The 27,473-nt window shown below is 33.1% G+C and overlaps 2 protein-coding genes across 3 annotated transcripts; one reads left to right on the forward strand and one right to left on the reverse strand.

Moving 5' to 3' along the window:
* Positions 1-5,431: 5,431 nt before the first annotated feature.
* On the reverse strand, positions 5,432-18,521 carry LOC131950658 (zinc finger CCCH domain-containing protein 18). Its single transcript, XM_059312873.1, has 18 exons — positions 18,488-18,521; positions 13,546-15,364; positions 13,154-13,189; positions 12,732-12,873; positions 12,316-12,398; positions 11,976-12,071; positions 11,738-11,889; positions 11,237-11,348; positions 11,082-11,143; positions 10,584-10,709; positions 10,093-10,188; positions 9,651-9,722; positions 8,619-8,687; positions 8,210-8,491; positions 7,846-8,069; positions 7,450-7,709; positions 7,187-7,349; positions 5,432-7,094 (listed from the first exon to the last, which is right to left on the reverse strand). Exons 2-18 carry the CDS (start codon positions 15,355-15,357, stop codon positions 6,772-6,774), a joined length of 4,110 nt encoding a protein of 1,369 aa, XP_059168856.1. The 5' UTR covers positions 15,358-15,364; positions 18,488-18,521; the 3' UTR covers positions 5,432-6,771.
* Positions 18,522-18,600: 79 nt separating this feature from the next.
* On the forward strand, positions 18,601-27,394 carry LOC131950659 (beta-catenin-like protein 1). Of its 2 annotated transcripts, none has more exons than XM_059312875.1 (17): positions 18,601-18,619; positions 18,768-18,839; positions 22,562-22,732; positions 22,840-22,946; positions 23,241-23,380; positions 23,548-23,645; positions 23,873-23,966; positions 24,264-24,355; positions 24,538-24,610; positions 25,050-25,108; positions 25,249-25,397; positions 25,906-26,084; positions 26,347-26,444; positions 26,534-26,614; positions 26,749-26,886; positions 27,088-27,160; positions 27,247-27,394. In XM_059312875.1, the coding sequence occupies exons 2-17, from the start codon at positions 18,810-18,812 to the stop codon at positions 27,333-27,335; spliced, it is 1,671 nt and encodes a 556-aa protein (XP_059168858.1). In that variant the 5' UTR covers positions 18,601-18,619; positions 18,768-18,809; the 3' UTR covers positions 27,336-27,394. The 2 variants fall into 2 exon arrangements, with proteins under 2 accessions (XP_059168858.1, XP_059168857.1); XM_059312874.1 differs by lacking the exon at positions 18,601-18,619 and adding an exon at positions 18,630-18,648.
* The last annotated feature ends 79 nt before the right edge of the window (positions 27,395-27,473 follow it).

Below are 27,473 nucleotides of genomic sequence, written 5' to 3' on the forward strand. Positions count from 1 at the left end.
CCCACCCCCTCCTCCTTTCCACTGTATGAATCCAGTGGGCGTTTGATAGCTCCCCCCCCCCCCCAACCCCTCGTTCCACAGCTCTACTTGCTACAAGCCAATCAGGCAAGCCTAGCTAATACATGCCAGGGGACATAAATTCTTATTATCCTCCCCTTGTTGTAGTTGTTTTTGTTTTGTTTTTTAAGTATTAAATCAAGCAGCTCAAAGGCTTTAAATATCTCTAGTAAATTCCCCTGCACAACCAGTGCACAAAGAGATTAAACACTATTCTTTTCTTTAAAAATATTTTTTTTAATTTTTTTTGTAAAGTATAAAAGTGTTTTGAAAAAAAAAATGACAAATGTGTTGCATTTGACGTCCTTCATAAGATCTGCTTACGGGGGGAAAAAAGTCTAGATAGTCTGGTCTTTCTAATAAACAAAATTGTAAAGTACCAATTCGACCCTTGCAGTTCATGTGGTAGGTGAAGTAGAGTTCACCTGATTCAGTGACCTCGGCATATGAAGTGATAATGTGGTCAGCACTATGCCCAGCCGCTTTTATGTTCCCTAACGTGAGTCAGGTACCCATAAGAGCTGAGTGGACTCAGGGACGTGTTATATGGACTTGAGCATGGAATTTCAGGTGAGCAGTCCACAATCTTCGTCTAAACGCAAAAATAAAAATAAAATATAAAAATAGGACTAAATTTTTTTTTTAAATTAAAATTAAAATTACAAATGTTAAAAAATAAAATTAAAATTACAGATGTTAAAAAATAAAAATAAAATTTTAAAATTTTAAAAATTTAAAAATTAAAAAAAATTGTAAAGCAGATAAAACAATGCCAGTCGTGAATTCCTTCGTTTAACCTGTCCTACTAGCTGTCAAGTTTCTTTTCTTTTCTTCCTTTTAAAAACAAATACCATTAAAAAGTTATTTTTAAATGTAAAAATCACAGGTAGGCGAACATAAAATGCGATATAAAATAAATGCCTGGGTATTCTCGAGTGGGATTGGCCCATAGTTCAAAGAATAATTGTGGAGGAAAGGTGCTGCGAGAGGGGGGGGGGGGGGTGTTCGAGGGCATGGTGACATTTCAGGACAACAACCACAGTAAAACAGTCGAATGTTTTTTCTTCGATCCAGTAAAATGTGACATATTTTATCATGATTGATTGATCTATAAAAAAAAATATCATGATTACTTTTAAAAAAATGCTTGAGTATGTAATTATAAAAAACAATTTTAAGCAGTCATAATAAAACTAACGAGTTCCATCCGGATGAAGCAAGAAGTACCGAACTCAGTCGTGCATTTATTAAGAAGACAAATTCTTAAATCTAGCGTACCCTTGTCTAATATAACCCGCTCGGTAGTGTGTCACTCCGTCATTCTTTCATCTGTATAGGCATTGGGGCTTCGTCGGTGCAGAGATCAGTGCTGAATGTCATGGGTTTGATCAAACATGGAAGGCCGGGGAAACACATTTTCTGACTGAACCTTGGAAAAAATCTCTACATCCAGTTTATTAACGCACCATTCTATGTTTTAAAAAAAAAACGAGGAGTTATTTGCTCCCCACCGAAGAGTAGAACGGAACCACAAGCTAGTATATCTATGTAGAAGAAAAATTGTGAAGACGGGCTGACGATGCTTCAAAAACGGGACAGGAATATTTTACAACCTATTCGCCAAAATATATTGCAATTTCCAGATTTCCTAATACTAGATTTTCTTACGGAGGTTTTGGAGCTGCATTCATCAGTTTGATGTTTGGGGGACGTCCATAAATGACGTCACACTCGGAGGGGGGAGGGGGGTCCGTAATTTTGTGACGGTGTGTGACTGGGGGGGGGGGGGGGGTCAGATGGTGTGACGTCACGTTTTTGCATTGTAAAAAGGCAATGTTAGAAAACGAGTTTTAGCAGTTATTTCGCGTTTTAGAAAACGGTCTTAATAAATTGTAATAGGAATTGATTAAAATACTCTATGTTGAGAGAGTTCAGACAAGATTTTGGGAAAATATCGATGTTTTAAGAAAAATTCAACAGCAATTTTGAGGGGGGGGGGGGTTGTAGGCTGAGGTGTAACGTCATTTTAGGGGAGGGGGGTCTCGCTTTTTGTGACGACGTGTGACGGAGGGGGGGGGGGAGGGGGGTAAAATCGTCAAAAAAGCGTTACGTCATTTGTGGATGACCCCTTGAAGCCGGTACATTTAACACTTGTTTTTATTTTTATTTATTTATATATATATATATATATATATATATATATATATATATATATATATATATATATATATATATATATATATATATATATATATATATATATATATATATATATATATATCAGCCATTCGCTCAGAAGCATTTAATGGGGGTGGGGTTTGTGACGGAGGGACTGGATGGTTACATTAAACAGGTGAGGCTAATATTATAGTGCAACGGCGGCAAACATTGAACAGGGGAGGGTAACATTATAAGCCAGTGGCGAGTGGGTATTTATTGAGTGCAGAGACGCATCCTTAGAGGCAAAGCTCTTTCAAGAAACATTTTTTTAAACATAACACTTCAGATTTATGAATCGGTCGAGGGGTTTAACTTTTGTGAATCCAGATCTTATTTTTTCCCAAGGGAGAGAGACTAACTTTGATCAAACGAAAAATAAAGGGAATCAATCCACTCTAACAGCAGGCTACTGTAGGACAAAACAGGGGCTCGGGTTTCATGCGGGGAAACCCCGTGTTCACATCGCTTAGAGTAGCTTCCCCGGAAAGTTAAAATTTTGCAATGTGTGTTACTAGATTCTTGTCTAGACTCTTCACTGTCATGTAGCTTTCATCATAGATCGGCTTAGAGAATCTAGACTAGCTCCATTCGTCGTCATCTTCAGTTGTGGGTAATTTTTAATTAATCAATTTAATGTTACACTCTAAAAATCTAAAACAAAGCAATATTTTATAATCAAGTTATTCGAAAAGTAAATATTTCTTACATAACAGACAAGTAACAGAATGCAGATCTCAAAAGAATATGCTTTGTATTCTATATTGATCTAGCTCTGCTGTCACTATTATTGTAAGTCATTTATGTTGATTCACTAAGTCAAGAAAACGTTCTAAAAAGAGAAGCTGCTTTAGACTAGAGCGGTATGTTAATAAAGGTTTCAAAATGGTGTGGTTTAACAAATTCACAAGTCTTGTACTTGAAATTATTTAGGGCTTTCTTCTCGGTATATGTCATTAACATTCAGCCGAAGTGTTAGCTGTGTAGGCAATATCTTTCTTGGTATATCATTAAGAAAATCATACGTTGTGTAACGGCGAACATCTTTGCCGGTACGTCGTGGGCCATATGGTCTTAAGATTATTTTTGCAGGGAACATATTGCTCACAAAACATTCGTTTGTAGACAACATTAGATGGTAGGCTATCTGGCCAGAAAATTAGTTTTACAGTTAACATCTTTCTCACAAAACCTTCACTTTTGTAGCCGGATGTTTCCCCATGTATGAGCCCCCCCCCCCCCCTTCCCACAAGTGATGGACCCAAGGGAGCCGATTCGTAATATGTATAAGCATATGTCTTTGGTCGAGTGTCGATCACGGTCACTGAGAAAAAAATAAACCATTGTTCGATTAGCGCTGTAAAAACACGGAACAAGTATTGTCTTAAGGGTTCAAAACAAATCTCGACACGTTTTGAGCTCGTATTTATTTTTCTGCTTGAAGAGTTTCACATCAAAGGGCGTTTACGCAATTTCTGACAAGCGCTACGTGATGATCGTAACAGCAGAGAAATACGAAGTTCTCTCTCAGCAGAGCGCAGTTTTGTAATCTAAATATTTTTTAAATATTATTTCTATAAGCTTAGTTTGTCTTCGCGGTTTGTGGTTTAAAGGGGGAGGGGGGATGTGGGAAGGGCAGTGTATAACATGTGCAAGTAAAAAAAAAATACCACGCATGGTTGCCATGGACACAAAGCATACCTTTAAACTCGCTTTGAGAGACAACGACAACAAACATAGAATTGAGCACCGAGGTTTGCTGTGTAGCTTGTGGGCCATAAAAAAAGAAAACACTTGATAATATTTGAATTAAAGGAGAGAGGTCCTTTCAGCCACAGCTTGCGTTAGCTCCTAATTAAAAGTATACACAGCGTGACAGGCTAAGATGAATCTATTGTTGTGTTTCAGCACCGGCAAATTGGATAGCTTCAAACTGGCCAGGTTTTTCAGAGAAGAGATTTAAAAACAAAATAAAGCGGGGTTGTTTTTTTCAGACAGGGAGAAGGGGACAAGGGGGGACAACCCAACAACATCGTTAAGTGCTTTGTTGGCCCGACCGTGGAGAGTACTCAGGGGCGTTTCATGCCCGACACAATTCGGGACGAAATCAAGCGGGTCATTTCCGGAAATAAAATATTTTTTATACAAAAAAAGGGGTTATCTCACATTGGATCATAGCATGCACTAACTGGTAAAGTTGCATTTTAGCGAAGATATCACCGGAACTGTCCAGTATTGTGCATTTAGATGACCAACTAACTCAATGTCAGGGGGAACAAATGTTTACAAATTGGATAAAATTTCCATTAATTGTAATGTCTTGGTTCTTAAAAAGTAGCTTTAAATTGAACCCAGTCAGAAAGGTTAACTAATTTAAGAAAGAAATAATTTTGAATGTTCATGTCTGGGCATTGCCCACATTTTATTCATATGATTTTTTTTTGTTGAAAATATGCTTAAAATGACATAACACAAAAAAACTAGATCTAATTCAAGTGCTATTTACAAGAATAATTGCCCTACAGTTCCCCACTCGACTCCACCCCTTGCACACACTGTCACACACAAGCTTGAGAAATCTTTTTTATTTAGTTTTTTATTTTTACAGTCAAATCTTTATCAAGAATAGAATTTGAAAACTGATACAAAAACAATTTGCATCAGCACACTATTGAATCAAATGCCGACACAACCATAATATAAAACCCAAACACCAGTTGCCAACCAATTATTTGATAATTTTTTTCTCTCTAATCACAAAAATAAAATTCACAATACTTAAACAAGGTGACTAAAACGGAGTAGGGCAAACCAATTCAAGCACTATTTACCATTAACTCTATACTCCCTACCAACCATTAACTAACACTAAAACAATGAGATTTCCAGATGGAGAAAATCAAATTGGTGCAAAAAAAAAAATAATGACAACATACAATTGCAGTTTCTTTTCATAAGAAATGTAAGTAACATTATAACAATAAGGTAAGATCTCAACACAGGACACAATTATTACTACAAAATGCCACATAAGTGGCTTGTGACTTGTCTGATGAATTATATTTACACAATTTTGTGAGACCAAAATACAGACTGGTGACTGAAGATCATAGTCAAGCATCATAGTTAAACAAAGTTCTAGAGTTGCTCCTTAAAATTTTTCTTAGATAGAAACAGGAAGATATCACACAAAGATTAAGAAAATGTTGGAAATTTCATCTTCTCACCTATTTTAGAAACATCTATTGACAACCAAAATTAATAAGTTAAGATAAATAACTTCTAAGATTAATGTGTACATTTAACTTGAAATCAAATTATTTTACCTAACAATGCAATGTTCCTTATGTTACATCACTTTTGTGATGGGGTGCACCAATTGATGGTCATGGTTTTTGTAAACATTAAAAAAGTCTATTGCTTTTTTTTTCTTCTAAAAAAACTGTACCTTATCCCAAGGGGGACAACTGTGACTTAGTAGCTAACAACAAACTAGAGCTCAACATTCTTCTGATCTTCATGCTAATGTTCACTCAAAAGGTGTGAGTGCAATTTACTAGATGAATCATATACCGGGGTGAAATCACACATCATATACATTCATTCACCAGTTAAGTGGGAGCATAGCTCCCATAAAAAAAAAAAACTTCAGGTGAAATCAATAATACTAGTGCATCAGAAACAATGAACAGGTCTTTGTACAAGTAAAGCCCACTAAATGCACTGATGGCTTTTTTTGTCAAGTGGACCACCAAATACTGCACATGTAAGAGAAAATAACTCAACTACTATTTATATTGTGGAACAATGTACACAAACACTTCTCTGCAACAGAAATTTAATGTGCTATAGTCAAAAAAGAAAATTTAAATCACCTTAACCCAAGGTACATTTGAGGTTGGTATTAGACCAAAAGCAAAATTTTACATCTATTATTCTAGAAAAATGTATTCTAGATCAATCAGAACTGAATAATTTGTAAATTAAAATTCTGTCACAATCATAAAATATAAAACAAATCAATGTTTCCTACTATGTGCATTATAAATATTTTCTAAATAAAAGAAAATAATTATTTTAATGGCAATACATTTCAGAAGTGACCAACTCACTGAAATGTAATACGTCTTACAAAACACTTATGTACTTATATACAATGAATTTTTTTATCTAACCAATGATGTTCATATTGGGGCAAATTTCTAGAACATCCATTGTAAAGAACTGTCATAACTGTTAGATATTTAATTGAAATAAAATAATCAACGAGTTGCTTTAGCAGCCAACAAAGGCACTGTTGTCTAAAAGTTATGACAATACTTAAGTTTTTTAAATTAATTTGGAAAAAGAATAATCGGTGAACACTTAAATATATCATAAAATGACTGAATTATAATATATACACTGACCTATTCTCACACATGCGCACCATTTTCACACTATTCAATAGACTCTCATACCTTGCATACTAAAACAAGAGTGCAGACAAGAACGACATCACTGAAGCTTGGACTTTTTCCTGGCAATAGCATCTTCCACAGCTTTCAGTTGTTTGAGCAGCTCCTCTCTGCGAGATGACATGCTTTTCTTAGCCTTCGCCCCTGTGGCTGTTGCTGTGGGGGCATTCGCTGATGGAGCTTTCGGGACAGCTTTGGCTACTGTGGGCTCTGGGATACGAGATTTAGAGCTACTTGGTTGTTTCTGAGGGGAGATTGGTGCCTTGGTCCTCGGGGCGTTTGGTGGTAGCGGAGGCTGGGGTACAGGAACAGGAGGAGGGGACTTGCCTCTTTCTTGACGCAACTGTAACTTTGAAGCTTTTTCTGTACAAAAAAAATAAATTGTTGAGTAATTTTTGCATTAAACTGAGATTAAAAAATAATGCTTGTGTATCTGATCAGAATTAACCAAGTACCTGTAGCTAGTCTCAAAGCAGATGATGCCTGAGGTAGTGGCAGGTTCAAGCGTTTGGCTGGTGGTGCAGGGACAGGTGAGGTATCTCTCTCTGACAATCTGCGTTTATTGTGAGGTGGAGAGTCCAGAGGATTCGGCCTGTTGCCTAAAGATGACTGCTGCTGCTACAATGATTGAATAGATATTTTTAAACAATAAAACATGATACAGCTGGTTTAAATTTTTCAGTGTAACATTAGACAGTACAATAGCTCTAATACTTACCTTTGGTAGTAATGTGAGCTTGATATTTGACTTCTGTCCAACAACTTTGAGAGGATCTTTAGCTTTAATGGGTGCCTGGGGCGCATTGCGACTTGCATATTTTGATTCATTTCTGCCTGGAACTGGGCCAGGGGGCATATTTTTGGGATCACGAGGGTGTGGTATACGGTCGAGATTTTTTGGAGAGTGGGGTTGACCCATCATTGGACCAGATTGAGGAGGCATGGGTATGTTTTTGGTATGTTCTTTATGACTATTGGCTGAAAAATTGATTTTAAAATAACAGTTAATGATTTTTTTAAATGTAATAAGTTTTTTAAGCAATGTTGAAAAAATATATTTTAAAAAAAAAATAATTTTATTTTTTAGTATTCTAGGACAATAACTTTTGCTTACTCCTTTTCTTTTTGGCTACAGGTTGCCCTCTTGGGTTCTTTGCTGGTGGTCCCAAGTCTCTATACAAATGTTCAGAATCAGCACTACCAGCAGATGAACTTGAGGAGCTGCTAGATCGTGAACTTCCAGAACTGGATCTAGAGTGTGAAGATGTGAATCTGCCACGACTCCTTGAGCGTGATCTACTGGAACTTGAACGACTACTAGCACTTTTTGGCCTAGGTCTAGAATAAAAGGTTTAAGATCATAAAGCTTTCCCATTGCATCCTTATTTTTAAACATATTTTAAAGGTAACTACAGTTACTACAAAATGCTACATTAAAGTTTAAATATGTAACATGGACAAGTTTAAAAAGTACATACCTAACATATGGTAGTGGTCTGTCAGGGGGTGATCGACCTCTTCTTCCTAATCTCTCATCCCTACCCCTGTCTCTCATGTCTCTTTCTGGGTAACCACCACCTCCCCCACCATAATTATTATAGTAGCCTCCGCCACCACCACCACGATAGTTTCCTCGCTGCTGGTATCCACTGTTGCCAACCCTAGACCTATCATAGCCTCGACTACCTCTCCTGTAGTTTTGATCATAATTGTTGTAGCCACCACGACCCCGAACTGCAACTGCACTTCTGGGTTGGTCACTGTAAATAATTCAGACTTTTTAATAGAACTTAACCATAACAGCTAGAAAAAAAATAATATTTTCATGACTATACAGAAATATAAAGTACTTCTAAAATGATAATGTTTAAAAATTATAATAATTACCGTGATGGAGAAAAATAATGATCATGTCTATCTACACCAGGGGGAGCAGGCTCTGGAGATCGTGAATGGCTGATGACAAAACATGCGTGTTATTAAAATTTTGTCTTTTTTAACATTAAGCTCTTTTGGCCCTATTGTAAGTATTTGTACATTTCCATTTTAACCAGTAAAGGTAAAAGTTCTTTTTAAGGTAGGCTATATATTAATAATTATAGGTTTAAAAATTGTTAATGGGGGTCATTCATTTTTTATATGACTGTGTTTCTGTGTTAGAAATAGATAAAAATTTCATATTTTTTTAAAGTTAGAAAGTAAACACATTTTTTTAAATTAAATTAATTTAAATTTTAAAATAGTGATAATGTTGTAAGAATAATTCACTAAGACTTTAAATAAATCTTTTTTAGATTGTTGCTGAAAACAACATAATAATGCATGATTGATTTTCTGTTATACTTAAGTAAATACACAATTGTTTTACAACTCTAATAACATTTCTCAACTGTGAGTAGATCAAAATGTTAACATAAATTTCAACAAAATGCCAAAGGGGCAAAGCATGTTTTACAATAACTTTGAACTACTGACATTGAACTTTGTATTAAAAAGCTAGCAATGAATAAAGTTTAACAGTGCTCTTTTCAGGTATACCGTTTTTTCTTTGGCACAAAAGTTATTACTTTAGAAATGTTTTGCTTCCAAACTCTGTTTGAATGAGAAGTACATTTATGAGCACGCTCAAAACTAATTTTATATCCAAAGGATAAGTATCTATTTATTGCTTAAAAATTACAAGAAAAGAAAATTGAATTGTGTTAAAGGCCTAAGAGCTATAATTTTATCAAGAGTAAGATAATTAAAATAACTTATCCAATTTTACAAAACATTAAGGACCGGTTGCAGGCTATTTAAAACGTCATTATTACCCAAAAGTTTAATATTATTTTTTAAAACTTCAACAGTATCCAAGCTCAAATTTTATCTTACCATGTAGCTTAATATACTGTACAAAAAGGGTAAGAGTATAAATACCTAGAACTGCCAGATGAGCCACTGAAAGAACGACTACTACGCGATGATCCTGAAGATGATCCTGAACTTGACCTAGAATTAATTAGATCACATAAATTTTAGTAAAGATTCATTGAACTTGTTTGAGAAATTACATGTACAAGGTTTAGACTGCTTTCTAAAAAGTCAAATTCAAAATTTTCCAGATTTTTACTCAGATATTTTATACAGCTATCAATATCTTTGAATATCTATATAATAAAATGCAAAAAACATGAGGTAAAAAACAAAGGTTTAAATATTGTTTTTGGAGCTAAGTGTCAGAAAATGAACCTGTGACTAGCTTTATGAAAGAAAATGAGTAGGTTAAATCATTTAATAATCAGCTCATGTGCTATCACCCTTTCAATGAAATTCTTAAATAGTTGATAAATACATATGTATATTAATGCAAATTAAATACCTGGATGAGTTTGAGGAATCACTGACAGATCTATGTGCCCTTCTACCACGCGAGTGATTTCTAGGTTTGGGCTTGTGTGCTTGAGGAGACTTGGACCTGCAATATACATTTAACATGTAAACCATCCAAACCTCATACTAAAGCTACATAATCATGAAGTGCTTAACACAAATATTGAGAATCTTCTAATCTTCTGTCAAAACACTACCTCAAATGAGGAGTTAAAAAGAACACTCATTCAACCATTAACAGTAGTTATCAGACACAGAAGGTGGAAATGGTTGGGCCATGTGCTATGATTGAGAGCAGATGTATTAGCTAGGACTGCTTTCAGGTGAACACCAAGGGCAAGAGAAAACAAAGGATGACAAAAAAAACATGAAGAAAGAAGCCTAACTTTCCAACAGGCAGAGGTTATAGCTAGAACTTGTTGATACCACATGCACCAATGGGTGTTGAGAGATAACAATAGTTTGAACATATTTTTTTACCTTCGCCATGGATCAGTCCATTCATCTGGTCTTTTAATGGGAGATGGATAATCATGGGATGTAATAGGTACTGGAGGGGGTTCAGGTCTAAATGGTTCTCTTCTTTCTAGTCTCTCTCTTCCAAATCTAGAATTACAAATTTCTTTTGTAAAGTGTACAGTTCAACCAAAGAGCAAAAAAGTTTCTTAATACTAAGTAACAATCAGTAAACTTTTTATTTTTGTAGCTTAAAATCTTTACTTTAGAGATGGCCCTAAACTGTTAACTTTTTTATCAACTACAATTATTATGACTCAGAAGTAGGTAAATTTCCCTTTTTGGACCTGGCGGCCCAAGTGGAAGATAAAGTAGAGTTCACCTGTTTTATGAAATTACTTCATTTAAATTTTTTTAAAAATAAAATGCAAAAAATCTATTAAGACAAAAGATGGATCTTAAAATAAATTAATAGCTCTATTCAAATAATTTTTAACCTTCAATAATATCAACAAGACTTACTTATCAACTGGTGGACTGTAAGGCCGGCTGTATCTTGATGGTGGCATCATCATAGTTTTATCCTAAATTTACAACCACAAACAAGATGAACATTTTATTATTTTGAACATCTTATTGAAGTAACAATGCAATAATTTTTAAGAAAATTATTTTACCCGATATGGTGGAGAAAAAGAGCTTTCTCTGTGGTATCTCACTTCAAAATTTTCATAGTGGCCAGTCTGCCAAGGATCTCTTGGTATTTTATAATATTCATCCTCTTCAAATCTGGGAGGTTAAAGATATTTTTTTTTATAACAAATTGATTCTAGTAAGTTATTTGCATTAGCAAGACTATGCAATGTGTTAACCTATAAATGATTCAACCTAATCGTATAAAAAAAACCTCCTGAGAACTTAACTGTCACTAAAATGTATATTTCAATCTAACTTGCTATTGATTTTTTTAAAAATAATTTTACATGAAATAATTTTAAATTTCAAATTGGCCTGTTTGAATTATACATAAGCAAAATGTATTTCAAAATTGTATTACATAGACAAAGGGAAACTAATCAGTCTACCACCATTTTAAAAAAAAAGAGGGGAGTACAGCCCCATGGTATTGGCTTTTTTTGTTCAATGTTTTGTTATAAAATACTGAAATATATACTTACGCTTGCTGGTCATAGTAAGGGTCTTTAGGAATGATTTTGGGCATTCGTTCGTTCTCCTTGTTCAATTCTCTCTCCTCATCAACTGATAAATTTAAACATTTTTCTTCAAAATCGGGTTCAAGCTCTTTTCTTTCATTTGCTTTTTTTCTTTGCTGAAATTGAAAAAAAATTATAATACAATTGTTTTGAAAGAGATTTGATACTATTTGAATGTTTGGAAAATCAGAAACTCCCAAACCTCTTTAGCAATCCTGAGGCCTCTTTCCCAAGCTGTTTCAACAGGTGGAATGTCTGGAATTGGAGGAGGTGGGAGTTCTATGGGTACTTCAGGTTGCTACAACAGAAAAAAGTCAAATGTATTATTGAACTAGTTCAATACATAAATCAATATTCAAATAGCGCTTTGAAAACTACATAAAACTTCTTAATAAGATAAACTAATACTTTTAAAGGAATGGAAAATTTAAAAACAAGCCACAATTAAAAACAATTTTTTTTAAATTTGTATTTCATTGCTAAGTTAACCAATTGTTCAATTATCGTTAGACAATAAAAATGAAATTAAAAAATAAATTAACCTGAGGCCATGGTCCTGGAACCCCTATTCGAGATCTGATCCCAAGAGGTTTGAAACCAGGTATTTCTATCATCTGGTAGTTACCTGATCAATACAAATAATTGAATTCATATAATTTAAAACATGGTCGATTAATTTAGCAGAATCTTTCATTTGAAGATAAAATATTTATTTTAAATTAAAGCCAATTTGTAGGCATCTATATTATTTTACATTAACACTTTTTTACTGCCTTTTAAAAATAAAATCCGGAAAAAATGTTAATCTAGTGTACAAACAAAGATCTAACACTTCATGATAAACTCTTGCAAAGATGTATTAATCAGAGAATAATTTAATTGTAATACTGTTGTAGTCAGACAGTGTGTGTTGAATAGGTTTTGTCACTTAAATCAAACAAATTAAAGAGCAGCTTACCTTTATCATTTACACCTGGATGCAAAAATCTACAGTTGATGCCCCAAGTGCAATTGCCTTTTTGGAAGAACCTGCACATTGGTGTAACAAAAGGCTTTTTGCTGCCAGGTTCTTTAATTTCACCTTCCTCACAATCATCATCCTAAAAATAAATGAATTACATTTTAAACAAATTCAAATTAGTACCATAATACTAAGTAGATTTTTAAAATTAAATTTTCTTGTGTAGCCTGTGTGTAAGGTAGAAAAAAACATATTTTTATCAACTTAAAATAAATGCAAATTACAGGTTGTGTTTTTAAAATGACTATTAAATTTAAAACATTATAAGTCTGATTTTTTTTATCCATAACTATTAGTGCTGCATTATATTACAGACAAAACAAGTGGATTATCTATGTTAATATAAATTAATATCTTACACTTAATTCCCCTTCATCTTTATCAGAGCCGGCAGCCTAAAAAATGTCAGTAAAAGTTTTAAATTAATATTTTCAATAAATATTGTACAAATCCTGGCAGATCTCTCAGAATGCAAAATGAAACCAATTCAAAAAACAAAAACAAACAGCAAAGAAGCAAATGCTATTCTATATACTCATTGAAGCTAGATTAAATGACTGCTTTCTATGTAAAAAATAATTATAATTCAGAAAGTGATATGCTATTTCCAAACAAATTTTTAAATTAATTAAGGAGGACTAAAAAGTACAGGTACATATATTTAAGAGTTCAGGTTCAATGATATATATAAAAGGAAAAAATTATCTTATTTTGAAACAAAAATTCGATACACAAGAAATTTTTTTTTTACCTCTGCAAGTTCTCCTTCTTCACCATCATCTTTAGTTTTAGGCTCAGGTAATTCCTCTATTTTACCAACACCTTCTTCTCCCTCATTCTCTTCATAATCAAGTTCTACTTGATGTTCATTAAAGTTTGTAGCTAAAGGCTTTTTTTCAGATTCTATATCCTTATTAAGTGAATTGCTAAGTTGTAAATTTTCTTCTGAGAGTCTAAGAGAAACTTTACCAGACTTTCTATAGCCATCCCCTTGCTCTAAGTTTTCTTCATCAGAAATATTCTCCATATAATCACTACTAATCTTTTTTTCCTCAACATTTAACATACCAGAAGAATGAGATCTTAAAGAAGGTTTATTAGATGAATTGGCCTCTAAATCACCATCTTCATCAGATTCTATAGATTCAAAGTTATTGCCAGATTTTAGTCCGCTCTCCCCAGGCCTGGAGTCATCATCTCCGCTATGTAATTCTCCATCAGTATCACTAGTTTCATCTGCAGAAATAGGCTCAACCTCACCCAAAAGTCCACCTTGTTCGGAAATAGGAGAACGAACTGGACTTTTAATCTCGCCTGCTTCCCCATCACCATCACAGCCAGATGGATTGTCATCTCCTTGCTCCATGTCTTCCTCATCTGATATAGGTTCAGCCTCCAAAGGAGGCAGACTTGGTATATTAGTGTTAAGTGGCTCAGAATTTTGTTGTGACAAAGAATCTTCTTTATCTAATGCCCTATGTAAATCTGTTGAGCTAACATAGCTATTAGAAGCCTCAGAAATATCAAGGTTGGAGGATATCCGATGTACTGAATTGTGCTCGGTGTCATGTAAAGCTCCATACACGTTCTCTAGACTTAAAGCCCCTTCATCTTCTGAACTCACTACATCTCCAATCATTGTAGAACTGCTAGGTTCTGATAAAGTCGGAGCAACTTGTGCCGCTTCTGGTAACTCATCATCAGAGACAGCTTCTAAATCTTCGCTAGCTCCTTTAGATTCACGATTAAAATCATCGTCGTCGTCACTTTTACCCACAGCATCTTCTAGCTTCAGGTCAATTATTTCTCTATCATCACTTGATATGGTGCCCCTAGTATCATCATTGATCAATTGTGTCTCAGGAAGAGTACCACCAGTATCTCTAGACAATTCCATTGAAACCTCAACATTAGTAGGACCCTGAATATCTAAGGTGTCAACAGGGGCAACATTTTGGGGCTGGGTAACCTCTTGATCTACGCTCCCAGTAGAATCAATATCCAGCTCATCCTCACTGATGTCTTCTCTGTCATTTGAAGGTCCAGCAGGTGCTGCATGCAGCACTGGTACTTCTGAGTCAAACCCAGCAACAGAACTTTTTTGTAAGGGCTCAGATAGGGAAGCATCTATACTAGGACCAGATTCTTCAGTATTAGGGCTTGATGATTCCAGATTAATCTCCCTTTCAGATGACTCACTATTGCTATTACTGAGAGGTGATGATCTAGAAGAATCTTCAACAGTAGCATGTTGTTCACTAATAGATGCAGCTTTGTCTAAGTCAGAGGTATTTTTTACATCTTCTGCTAGCTCATCATGACTACAAGTAGATAGTTCAGTCCCCAAATCTTTTTGGGACAATTTTTCTGTATCGTCAACATTTTTATTTGTACCATCACTGAGTTTTATGTCACTTGGATCTATGGATAGAGACCCTTCAATAGAATCTTCATTTTCCTTAAGAAAATTTATATTGGATGAATTAACATTTTCACTCGATTCGTTTTCCTCACTGTCTCCGCCAGCTTCCACTCTAGTACCTTCATCCACACTTCTCTCCATTAAAAGTCTGAAATACCAAAAAGAAGGAAATGTTAACTTTGGACTACAATTAATAGTTTAACATTAGACCTAAATTTTACATTTAAAAAGTATGCTCTTTCTGTTTATTATTCAACACTAACTTAGCAATCATTTGCAAACACATCACTATTCAAGAGTTTTCATTAACAAGAAACATTCATTACTCTTATTGCTTCTTTTTTATATTACTCTTAGCAAAAAGGGCTACACTTAAGTTAAGACTACTCAATTGTTTCTATGAAGCTGTAGAAAATTTTAATTTGGCTTATTTAACACATTTTTTACACTGAAAAATGTTTAATTTACTATAAATTAGGCCTAATAACTATTTAATATGCAAAACCAAATTGAAAGTATTGGGCATACTCTGGTTACTTTCTACTGCAAGCATGGCTGATACCAATAAGCCTAATAGTATGCCATTTATTTTAGGCATAATCTCTTCATCAATCAGCAATGAGTTAGTCTAGCTACTTTCCTATTCTACTACTGGTTACTACCTACTATGATTAATAGTTCTACCTGAAATAAGGTTCTTGTAGATAGATTTAAATCTAGAATTAGTCAGCAGAGAAGAACAGAGCAAGCAAAAGTACTCTGCATTTTACTATTTTCCATATCAAATAGATACAAAGACAATTGCCTGTGACTACAGAGTCTAGATCAATAGACCTATTCGAAACATTGGGCTAACAAATTTATTTTTAATTAGGCCTTATTAAAGAATAGGGTGATGCTAGCCGGAAAAAGATACGCATGCGCAATGGAGAGAACCTACGATGTCTTCGCGGCAATGTTTTCGATGGTACTGCGCATGCATGTGTTTACAATCGCAGAACCCTAGCCCTAAGTCACTGCGCATGCGCAGAACTATCTTTTGTCAATTAGGTGGAGACGTTGAGGTGAAAAATCTTTTTCAGAGTCACTTCGTAAAAAATATTAGGCCTATATTTTAGATTTATTAAATAGTTGTTAATAGTATAGTAATCTCGACTAGTTTGTGGTTAGAAATTAGGGTTAGGCATATGGTAGGACTAGAGATGGGGTTAGCATTGATATTAGCAAGCCATGTGTGTATTTAAGTTAACTACCCATTACCTAACACCCCCTTTTTAAGAAGATTTCGTTATCAAACACTAGTATAAAAAAATACCCAAACAGTTGTTGGCATTACATATAAACTAAACCTCAGGGTAGGCCCATTGCTAACAACAATATGGCAAATTTTATTTTAGTTCCAGTAACCTTGGACTAATTTTTTAAAATGTAGGCCCTATACCTCTTCGGCCTGCCATGTCACAAATTATAAAATAAGTAGGGCCTATAGGCCTAAGTATCTAAAACAAGCTAACACCCTTAAAAGTCAAAATTAGTGCTTGATGGATTAAATGTGGGTCTTTAGTCTTTACTCTTTAGTAGGCCTATTCACTTCAGTAGTCATGTTTAAATTGAAACTCAAGAAGATCTAGATCTAGACTAAATTTTAGATTTAGTGTAAGATCAGTGAGAATTGACTGTTGACTCAGAATATCTAATTTATTTGGGCTAACTAATTTAATTACTAAGGCAGGCTAATACTTTCGTAACTTTGTCTTCTAGTTGTAGCACATAGACAAGTAAACTAAGTAAACTCTACTGCTAGATTCTAGATCTAGAGTAAAGTTCCTCGTGGGATCAAAACCTCGGTGGGATCACATTCATGTTTATCGCTTCGTATAATATTTGTTTGGATGTTTTATACGAAACTACCAATATCTGCTGTAAACATGTCCATTTCTAAATATATCCAGGTCAAATTCTTTTGTTTTATTCCTTCTGAAAGACGAGTTTTTAAATTTTCAAGTTTCGAGGTATGACGTCGTAGGCGATTCTAGTTCCCCGGTATGAAAAGCACTAGGTCCCGGATAAGATGAATAAAACCAACCAATCAAAGCTTTTTATAACTAGGTTAACTATAAATAGCTTCTATTTATGTGCGGGACACTGTACATACGATAGATAAGGCTAATAAAATAATCTTAGATGTGAAATGGGGGTGATCCCAGCTGGGGTAACAATTAGGGTGGTTTCACCTCGTTGGGATCATCAACGACTTGAGCTAGACTAGCCTAGATCTAGATGCTCTATATTTCAAGCTAAGTCTAGAACCTATATAATTTCTATTTTTTTGCTGTTGTTTTAATTATTTAGATCGTCTACTTCTTCTAAATCTAGTTTGTGTCTCTACAAACAATCCAATCGAAGCAAATGTTACGTTTTGTCTTGTTAGTGATTGTTACGTCCCTTTGTTATGATTATTATAGTTGCGTCCCTTGAGTCATCACTGGGTCATCCGTAATTTGTAGTTAATAAATTTATTAACGTGTTTTTATTTGGTTTTTGCAAATCTATTAATTAATTATACAATCAACAACACGTTTAAATGAGTAAAATGTTTATTTCAATTATTAAAATTGGATCAAAACGTAAAAAATACGCTAGTGATCCCAAGCAGGGACAGGTGATCTCAGGCAAAAAAAAAAGGGGGAAAAGTTGATCCCAAGGAGGTTCGTCACTAAAACATGAATATCTCAAATACTATGCGTATGAATACAAAATAACTCATGCATATTAGAGTAGAATGGCAGTGGAGTAATAAAGTACTTTCGGTTTGTTTCTGTGTGAAACGGTTACAAAATAGCGCCTGATGAAAATCGGGAGTTCGGAATTTTTTGCTATGTGTGATCCCACGAGGAACTTTACTCTAGTCTAGAAACTTTTAAAAAATAAACTAGTCTAGATCTCGAATTACTTGTTCTACAATTGAGGCACAGATTTAGAAATAATTACTAAATTAGAGATCTAGAACCTAGACTTTAGATTTAAATTCTACGGTTTCCACTTTTCCAGAATCAGAAATGTTTTTAAGAACTTTTTTGATTTTCATTTTTAAAAAAGGGTAAAATTGTTTTTAATATCTTATCAAATAATCTATCACCTTAGATTTTTCCTAAAGCAGGACTTTATTAGCAGCTAAAGGCATACCTTGAAATTTCACCCAGCAAATTATTTTAGTTTTACAGTCGCTAAATCGTGTAAAATAAACAAATTAAATAATGAAAATCAACACCTTTCCACTCTATGTAGAGGCAGCCATTGCAAGCCTGTGATTGGTTAAGTTTGTTCATGTGACTTGATAGACCTGTGCATGGTTGTTGAATACCACAATGGCCTACGCCTTAGTTTTATAAGCTAAACTAATGTACTCTTACATGTTGGGGGAAATATTAAGTCAGATATAAAAACTATATCTATTAATTTTAACACGCATGTGAATATCTTATTTATTTATTGCAATTAATCAACATTTTTTTTAATTGCAAAAAATATTTTGGCTTTATATTTCGCAGATTAAAAAGTGCTGGAACTGCTTCCATAGAACGTTTGTCAACATGGATGTCGAAGAGCTACTTTCGTTTAAGGTTTTAATTTACAAGAACACTTAAATTAACTAAACCCATACTTTTACCATTTTAATATTTAATATAGAATCTATCTACCGTATCACAAATTCACTTACTAGATTTTCGTTAGTTTTCTGCAAAGGACGTAACACTATACTAAACTAGTGCAGCTTTATACAATTTTCTAAACATTTTTCAAAACCCAAGTTGTCGAGTAGTCATCCCCCCCCCCCTCTCCCCTGCTAGAATCCTAATCTCCTCTGCCTCTCTAGCATCTACGCTCTGTCAATTGTTAATAATCCTATCCCAACCCAAGTCCTGTAAAATCACGATATAGCGTCGGAAATTATTGGGTAATGTAAAGTAGGCTAATGTTTGTTGAGTTTCGGTAACATTCGTTACTGTTGTAACTTAAACTTTACTTAAACCATAGTTTATTTGACAGTTGAAAGAAAAATAAAGTCAAGTGCATTAAATTAAAGTTTTAACTTAATTTATAAATTTAATGTTTAACTGACAAAAAAATTAGCAACAATTAGTAAATCTAAATATTATTAATAAAGCCGAGTGTGGTAATTAACGTTTTTTTAAGAAACACAGAAAAAACCTGCAGAAGATTTGCGACAACTAGATCTAGCTCTAGTTCTGTTAGTAAAGATAAAAGTAGTAAGAAGAGGTAGAATAACGTTTAGTAGCAGCAATAATTAGCACATACACTTAAAATAATTAGAAATACAAAATAATTAGAAAAACAGTGTTTAAAATGCAACTAAAATCAATCCTTGCACATTTTTAAACATTGTCTTGTGAATTAAAAATAATATGGCGGCAAATAAATTATGGTTTACAGTATTTCCGGTGGTTTCCGGAACGGCTCGTCAGACTACGCCATGGTTTTACTGTTTTTTACTGCTGTACAGTTCCGGAATAATAACCGACGCTATATCGTGCTTTTACTCCCAGTCCTACAATAGTCTTAACTTCTAAACATAAAACTATTAACTTAAATTAACCATAGTAGTTAGTCTCATAAAAATTCAAATTTCTTCAAATTAGGCCTATATAATAAGTTAATGATTAAGTTATAAAATAAATATAAAAAGAGTAGCCTAGCTATTGCTATTATGTACAAATATAATATATATAGGCTATCATATAGGCCTAGCCTTAATATAATTATTAGGCCTATATTATAAATATAGTATATAGGCCTACTTAGTAAGACCTACTTACTTAGTACTTTAGACGACTTTAGTATTACTAGGACTTAGCAACTAGTTCAACTAGTTACTTGTTTTACTAGACTCAAAGAAATAACACATACTTTACACATATTACATAATCATTTTCAGTAGTCAACAGCTTTCAAAAATCCATTGAGAGTCTATTAATAATTAATATTTGCAATTCAATACAGATAGCCTTTACACTCTATTCCCAGTTTGCTATTTTTAGGCAACCAACAATTCAATCATATTATTTTTTTTTAATTTACTAGACCACCAATCATCCTTTGGATAACCATGGGTTTAGGTGTCATTCATAAATGATGTCATGATTTTTATTTTTCCCCCTCCCTCTCCCCAATGTCACACATCATCACAAAAAGGGAGACCACCACATCTAAAAAGACTTCACACCTCAGTCAACATTTTTTTTGTCTTATAAAAAAAAAAATTTGGCAGAGCATGATGCTGACCACACTATCCCTTATGCTAAGGTCAGAGAAACAGGTGAATTCTACTTCACCTGCCCAGAGTCCCGCCAGGTCAGAGAGTCTAAAAAGAAGTGACACATCAGCTTACATGTTTTTGTCTTTTGAAAGCATCGATTTCCTTTCTATATTATTTTCTAAGCTCAAACCTCATACAAATAACAAAAGCTGACATATAACTCTGGTGGTTGTGCTTCAGGCATACTGCTTTCACAGTGTGGGTTCTAATCCTTTTGGCTCAGAGTTTTTATTTTGCTTTTTTGTTTCTATTTTACTTGTAAATAAAAGACTGTTTGTTGAACTTTTTTAGGTTTAGAGGTTAGGTATAGTTTTGGGGATTAGGTTAGATCTGAACCCATTAGACCTACATAACAATACATATTGCATAAATAGTAGACTTACAGAATCACAGAAAAAATACTTTACACTGATCAGTCTGTGTACAAATAACCTTCTGAGGGCTATTCATAGTGAACTGTGAATAGTCGTAGCTTATTTATTCAAGGAATTAGGAAGCTACATTTTGTCTCTATCATCGTGCATGTGTGTATGTGTCACTTGTTTGGTCCATTGTTATGTTTACCTTTGGTTTTAAAATGGCTCTTATCTCAATATTGCCATATCAGTAAAAACACTTGCTTCCAACCCCTCTTGATGAAAATTTAAAACTGGTGCAATAAAGTACCCAAAAACAATTATTATATAGATCTAGATTCTAGTATGCATAGTCAGTTACACACATATTTACTTTCTGTCCAAAGTAATTTTTACTAAAAAATAAAAGAACTCCCAAGTTAAAGTCAGCCTATTTTCATCAGCATAGATTAAAAAAAAGAATACTAGGCATGTGTTTAGTTTTTCATAAGTGAATTTGTCATTTTTTTTTTTTTAAATTGTTAATATAACTTGACATATTATCTCTAAAAGTTACTAGGATTGATAAGCATCTTAACAAAATGAAATCATATTAAAAGTATGCTTTAAACTTTATGTTATTTTGCTGATAGTCTTATCATATATTGCTTCCTATGTGCATACCTTTCCCTTGACTCTTTTTGGTTTAGTCAATTGATTATTTTATTTCAATGGCTAGTAAGTGAAGAATTTCAAGGTCTTTCTCTCCTGAAAATCTTACTGATATTCATGCATTGATAATAATTTTTTAAATTGCTCTTTTGTTTTATTAGGCCTAATACTCGATAAAATAAATTATAAATCTAGTTCATTCTAAACACAACCACTTATAGTCATTTTGCCTTGGACCACATGCAATGGAGAATGGTCTTACCAAAGATACTGCCCTTTTGAAAATAAGTTGGATTAACTAAATATGTTATAGACTGGCAGTTTCTGTTACTGAATTAGTTAACTACTATAAATCTTTTCTTTTAACCATCAAGTACTTAATGGAATAGAAGATTGATGGTATGATTTCATTTATGTTGACCCCAATTTTCTGACTTAGTTTGCATTTGCCTTGGGACACTAGAAGACACACATTATTTGGGGGTTTTTGGACTTAAGTCATACAAAACCACACCATAATCGTTTTTATAATGGCTTGTTTTTATAATAATGAACAGGGTTTTAAAAATATTTTAAGAGTCCAACCCATTGGTGCCAATAAATAGACAAGTATTTTTTAGCAAGCTGTTAATTTTCAGATTTTTATTAGAGTTAGTCCTGGAACTTCTTTTCCTATACAAACCTTTTATATTTATATATTTTGTATATGAATGTATTGCATTGTTAGCATTAGCCAAGTTGCTTTGACATTCTCACCACTAGCTGGATGGACCAGGTAGCATCTTACTCAGGGGAACCAAACCTACACTTTCTGATAACGTTTTTTTTTTACATTTACCCCCATGCCTTAAAAAAATATTAAAGTTTTGCACTTCTCTCCCCTCCTCTTCCTTCCCCTACCCTTCCTGTAATTTCTTTATTTCTCAACTACAGACTTGCTGTTTAATAATGTAGTTATCATCTAGTGCTTGTATTTAAAGATTAAGCTTCTTTTTTTTAGCCAGAAAAGCCAACATTTGATTCGAAGCACAAAAGATTAAAAGATGATGATGATGATGACTACAGAAGAAAGAAAAGACGGGCTGATCCATACAATTCTAATTTGGACAAAGATCAAATGACAGAGGAAGAAAAAGAGAAAATCAGACAAATGATAGAGGCTGAACCGGATGTAAGATTAAGTTTTTTTTTAAATAAAACCCTCAAAAGTTAAAGTTGACATGATTATTTTATTGATTAGGAAAAAGTCTAATCAATTGCTTTTTATTTATTTTATAGGCTGAGGCTATGGATGAAACAAGTTTTAAAAAGCTGCTGCTACAGTTTGAGAAACGTGTGTATAAAAATCAAGAGATGAGAATTAAGTTCCCAGATTTACCAGAAAAGTTAGATTATTTCATAATATTTTTTATGGTGTTTATTTAAACTTGCTGCTAGTACAATGTGTGGTCACTCCAACAACTAGATTAGGGAGCTAGTAAATAACAGATTTTGGAACATATATTAATGTTTATTATTATTATTGTTTTTCACGTCAGACTTTACTATTAATATATTTGAAAAATGAAACAATTCAAACATTAGGTTAGGTTAGCCTGTCTCCTCTCCTGGGACATAAGCTTCTGACAAGAGCTTTCCTGGCATCTCATCACATTAATCACTATTTACTGTGTTTGCAGATTCATGGAGTCAGAAATTGAACTTAATGAGACAATTCATGAAATGCATGTCATGGCAACAGTCCCTGAGTATTATCAAATTCTGGTTGATTTACGCTGTATTCAGTCTTTGCTGCAATTAATTGCTCATGAAAATACTGGTAAAGTCAGTTTTAGCTACTGTAAATCATTCTTAAATTCAAAGTGACATTTTTTTAATGACATAATAAATGTATTAACACTTTCTGTTTTATAATACAAAATTACTGAAGGTATTGGAGTACTTCAGCAAACTTAACTTTGAAATGGTTTTAATTTTTTGTTTTAGACATTTCTATTGCTGTAATAGACCTGTTACAAGAACTAACTGACCCTGACATACTGAATGAAAATGAAGATACTGCCTCTGTTTTAATTGATGCTTTAGTAAGTTATTAAATTTTAGTGTTCTTAGGTTTATTAATATCGTTTGTTTTTAGTTTATCAATATTTATCAATGATAAAGTTTTATTATTATAAACATGGTCTCTGTGTTGTTTTGTTTATTCCTAGTAAAGTATTCTAATTTAACATAGCAAAATGTAAAATGTGTCTTGCAAGCAGTTCCAATATAACATGAGCTAGGTAGATAGATTTCTGTGTTTAATTTATAGCTTGAAGGTCAAGTGGTTGCTGTACTAGTAAATAACTTGGAGAGACTGGATGAGAATGTGAAGGAGGAATTTGAAGGAGTACATAACAGCCTTGGTGAGGGAGAGCTCATTTTCATGCAGTTAAAAGCTAATTTTATTCTATAGACTGATATCATGTATATTTTATTAGTTGCAAGTGTATATAATTTCACAATTAACTTTCTATTTTAAATCTAATAATCATAAAAAATTTGGTTAGTTGGTTATCTAAGTTTTTTTGTGTGTACTGTATGCATTAATTACATTTAGTGTTTGCATAGAAATTAGTTAATCTGCACATAATAGTAGTACATCTTGTTTCATATTTGCTGTTAGCCCCTGTTAAATTCATATATTAATTATTTGTGTTCAGCAATCATTGAGAATATGACAGATTTTAAGCCAGAGATGTGTTCAGAAGCTGCACAGCAGGGCTTGCTGCAATGGCTCCTAAAAAGACTGAGAGTAAATAAAATAATTTTTATTCTTTATCAACTGTTTTATGATTATTTAAGGAACTGATTTATTATTTTATATATTACAAATCTTATGATTAAAAAGCATTTTTTAAATGATTGCTGTTTTCTTTGACAAATCTTTTTACCTTTATAAGAACAATCATTTTAATTTTTTTTTTGTTTTTCTAGATGAAACGTCCTTTTGATCAGAACAAGTTGTACAGTAGTGAAATTATTGCTATATTATTGCAAGACACTGAAGGTTGGAATAAGCATTTTCAAATTAGAATCATCTATTCTAATTTAGAATCTTATCCATGAAATGAATTTTAATTGATTTTTTTCACTTAAATACATTTATTGCTAATTGATATTTTGACTTAACTATGTCACAGTAAAAGGGATTAAAATAGATTTCATAGTCAGATATGTAAAATTGTAATGATTTAAAAAATTCAATTTTAATTTACAGTAGGCCTATTTCTTTTAAATTTATTATTTTTACTTAAATCTACCTTTGTTTTGTATACCGGCAAGGGGAAAAAATTCTGATTTTTTTTTTTTAGGTGGTCAGTTACAGCTCAAATAGTTATAAATTATATTTTACTATAGCTAGTGTAAATCTACAATGGTTAACAATTTACTTACATAAGCTTCTTTTGTTGTTTTATAATATGTTTTATAATTTTTGAATATTGCAGAAAACAGACAGCTTTTAGGAGAGCTTGACGGTATTGACATTTTGTTGCAACAGCTTGCTGTAAGATCTTTTCCCTAATTTTTAAATATTAAATTCAAATAGAAGTTTACGCTTTTTTTTTCCAAAAAAAATAAAATTGTAACATGCTCATTAAACAAAATGTAAATGAATGAACATAACATTTTATTGTGGTTTTGCAGACATTTAAGAAGCATGACCCTAGTAATAAAGATGAAATTGAGCTTATGGAGAACTTGTTTAATTCGATGTGCTCTGCACTGGCATATCCTGCAAACAGAGCAAGATTCCTCCGAGGAGAAGGGCTGCAGCTGATGAACTTGATGCTAAGGTATAGCATTGATACAGAATATTAACATTGTAATAGAATGTAAATTTATTGAACAAAAGAAAAACCCAGAACTCTTTGTACATCTCAAGGACTGGGCATATTTTGCTTTTTTTTTTTTTAGAGTTTTTAAAATGCCCCCACATGTGAATACCTGTGAAAACATTGATTCTAACTTTTAGCATTAAAACAGAATATGAAATATCTGGGTCATTTAATGTTAGCGTTTCATGTCTTTGTGGGATGGCAGAGGTCATGACTGAAAGTATTGAATTCAGTAAATGAGCTCAACAATATAATACATCCCTGTCCACTCAGCTATTATAGGCATCTGACTTATTTTCTGATATATCAGAAAAAGTCAAGACTACTTCATCTGTTTCACCTGGTCTTCATTGTCAGAGATAAAGAGCAGTGCCAATACTTTGAAGAGATAATTTTAAAATGTTTTTGATTGTAATATTAATATTTAAAATTTCATTCCAAATATTTAAATTATTACTCCTAACAGAGAGAAAAAGTTGTCACGCAACAGTGCCATCAAAGTATTAAACCATGCAATGACTGGTATTGAAGGGTTAGATAACTGTCAAAAATTTGTTGAAATATTAGGGCTTCGGAGTGTATTTCCATTATTTATGAAAACACCAAAACAGACTAGAACTGGCCCAGCACCTGATGAGTTGGAAGGTATGAAGTGTGTTTTTATGGCATTCTGTTGAGAAATTCTCTTGGTATAATGTGAAAATTAAAACTTGTATATCATCAATATACCATTATATTTTACTACTGCTGAAAACTAAAAATTCTCTTAATTTTTGTATTTAAATTAAACCAATTTCATTCCTTAGACTTAGTAAAAGGGTTGGCATTTGAGCTACCAATGTTTTTACAATTTAAAGGGGAAAAAAATTTCTTTTCAAAATTTTACTTTCTTTAATCTGTTTTTCAGAGCACATATGTTCCATAATAGCATCCATGCTTAGAAATTGCCAGAGTACACCACGACAGAGGCTTTTGTTAAAATTTACTGAAAATGATCATGAAAAGGTGACGTCTTTTTTTTTTAATCACTTTTACTTCTTCCTAAAGTGTTATGCTAATGCTTAAATCGAGCTAATACTAAAAATAATCTTCAGGTTGAAAGACTTTTGGAATTGCACTTCAAGTATTTGGATAAAGTGCGTCAATGTGATGATCAAATAGAACGTGAGAAAATGGTGAGATATTTTTATACTATTCTTAGAAGGATAACCTTTGATTTTACATGAGTGATGGAACTTTTTTTTAATAATTTTAACTTATTGGTTAAGTTTACGTCAACGTTGATACAATTTCTGATGAATCTCAACAGAGATTAAAACAAAGTGGAGACAATTTGGATGAGGACATGGAAGACGAGTTCTATCTGAAACGTTTGGACTCTGGCTTGTTTACTCTGCAGCTGATTGACTATATTATGTTGGAGGCCTCAGCTAGTGGAGCACCATCTGTAAGTGTATTGCTTATGTCCTCTGCAAACCCATGAAATTATTTCAACTAATGATTCGAGAGCAAAATAGTGTCAATTTGCTCGCTAAATAATTAATGGTGGATTATGGCAAGCACTACTTTATTTTCTGAGTTATTAAGCATACATTTCTGCAATATATTGTTTGCTTTATTTTGCTAATTCGTTACTCTTGCCCTAAAGGTTCACACAAGAATAATGCAGATTCTCAACATGCGAGGTGGTTCTGTTAAAGTTATAAAGGGCATAATGAGAGGTGAATTGTTTTCCGAATTTCTCTGGCATAAAATATTAGATTTTTTACCAGCAGAGCATTTACTTGGTTGTTTCTCTTATCTCCAGAGTATGCAGGAAACATAGGCGATGCTAAAGATCCCACAGCTAAAGAAGCTGAGAGAGAAAGGATACTAGCTCTAGTTGAAAAATTTTAACACTTAATTTGTAATGATCTCATCTGTAATATAAGCTCATTAAAATTTTACTTGTATTATATTGTTTTTTGTTATTGTAATTGTATATCAAAAGTTTATGTTGCTATTGAATTACTATAAGAGATGAATGAAAAATAA

The sequence above is a fragment of the Physella acuta genome, unplaced genomic scaffold (genome assembly GCF_028476545.2).
Source record: "Physella acuta isolate Inbredline_101_S28 unplaced genomic scaffold, ASM2847654v3 ptg000775l, whole genome shotgun sequence".
Lineage (NCBI taxonomy): Eukaryota > Metazoa > Mollusca > Gastropoda > Physidae > Physella > Physella acuta.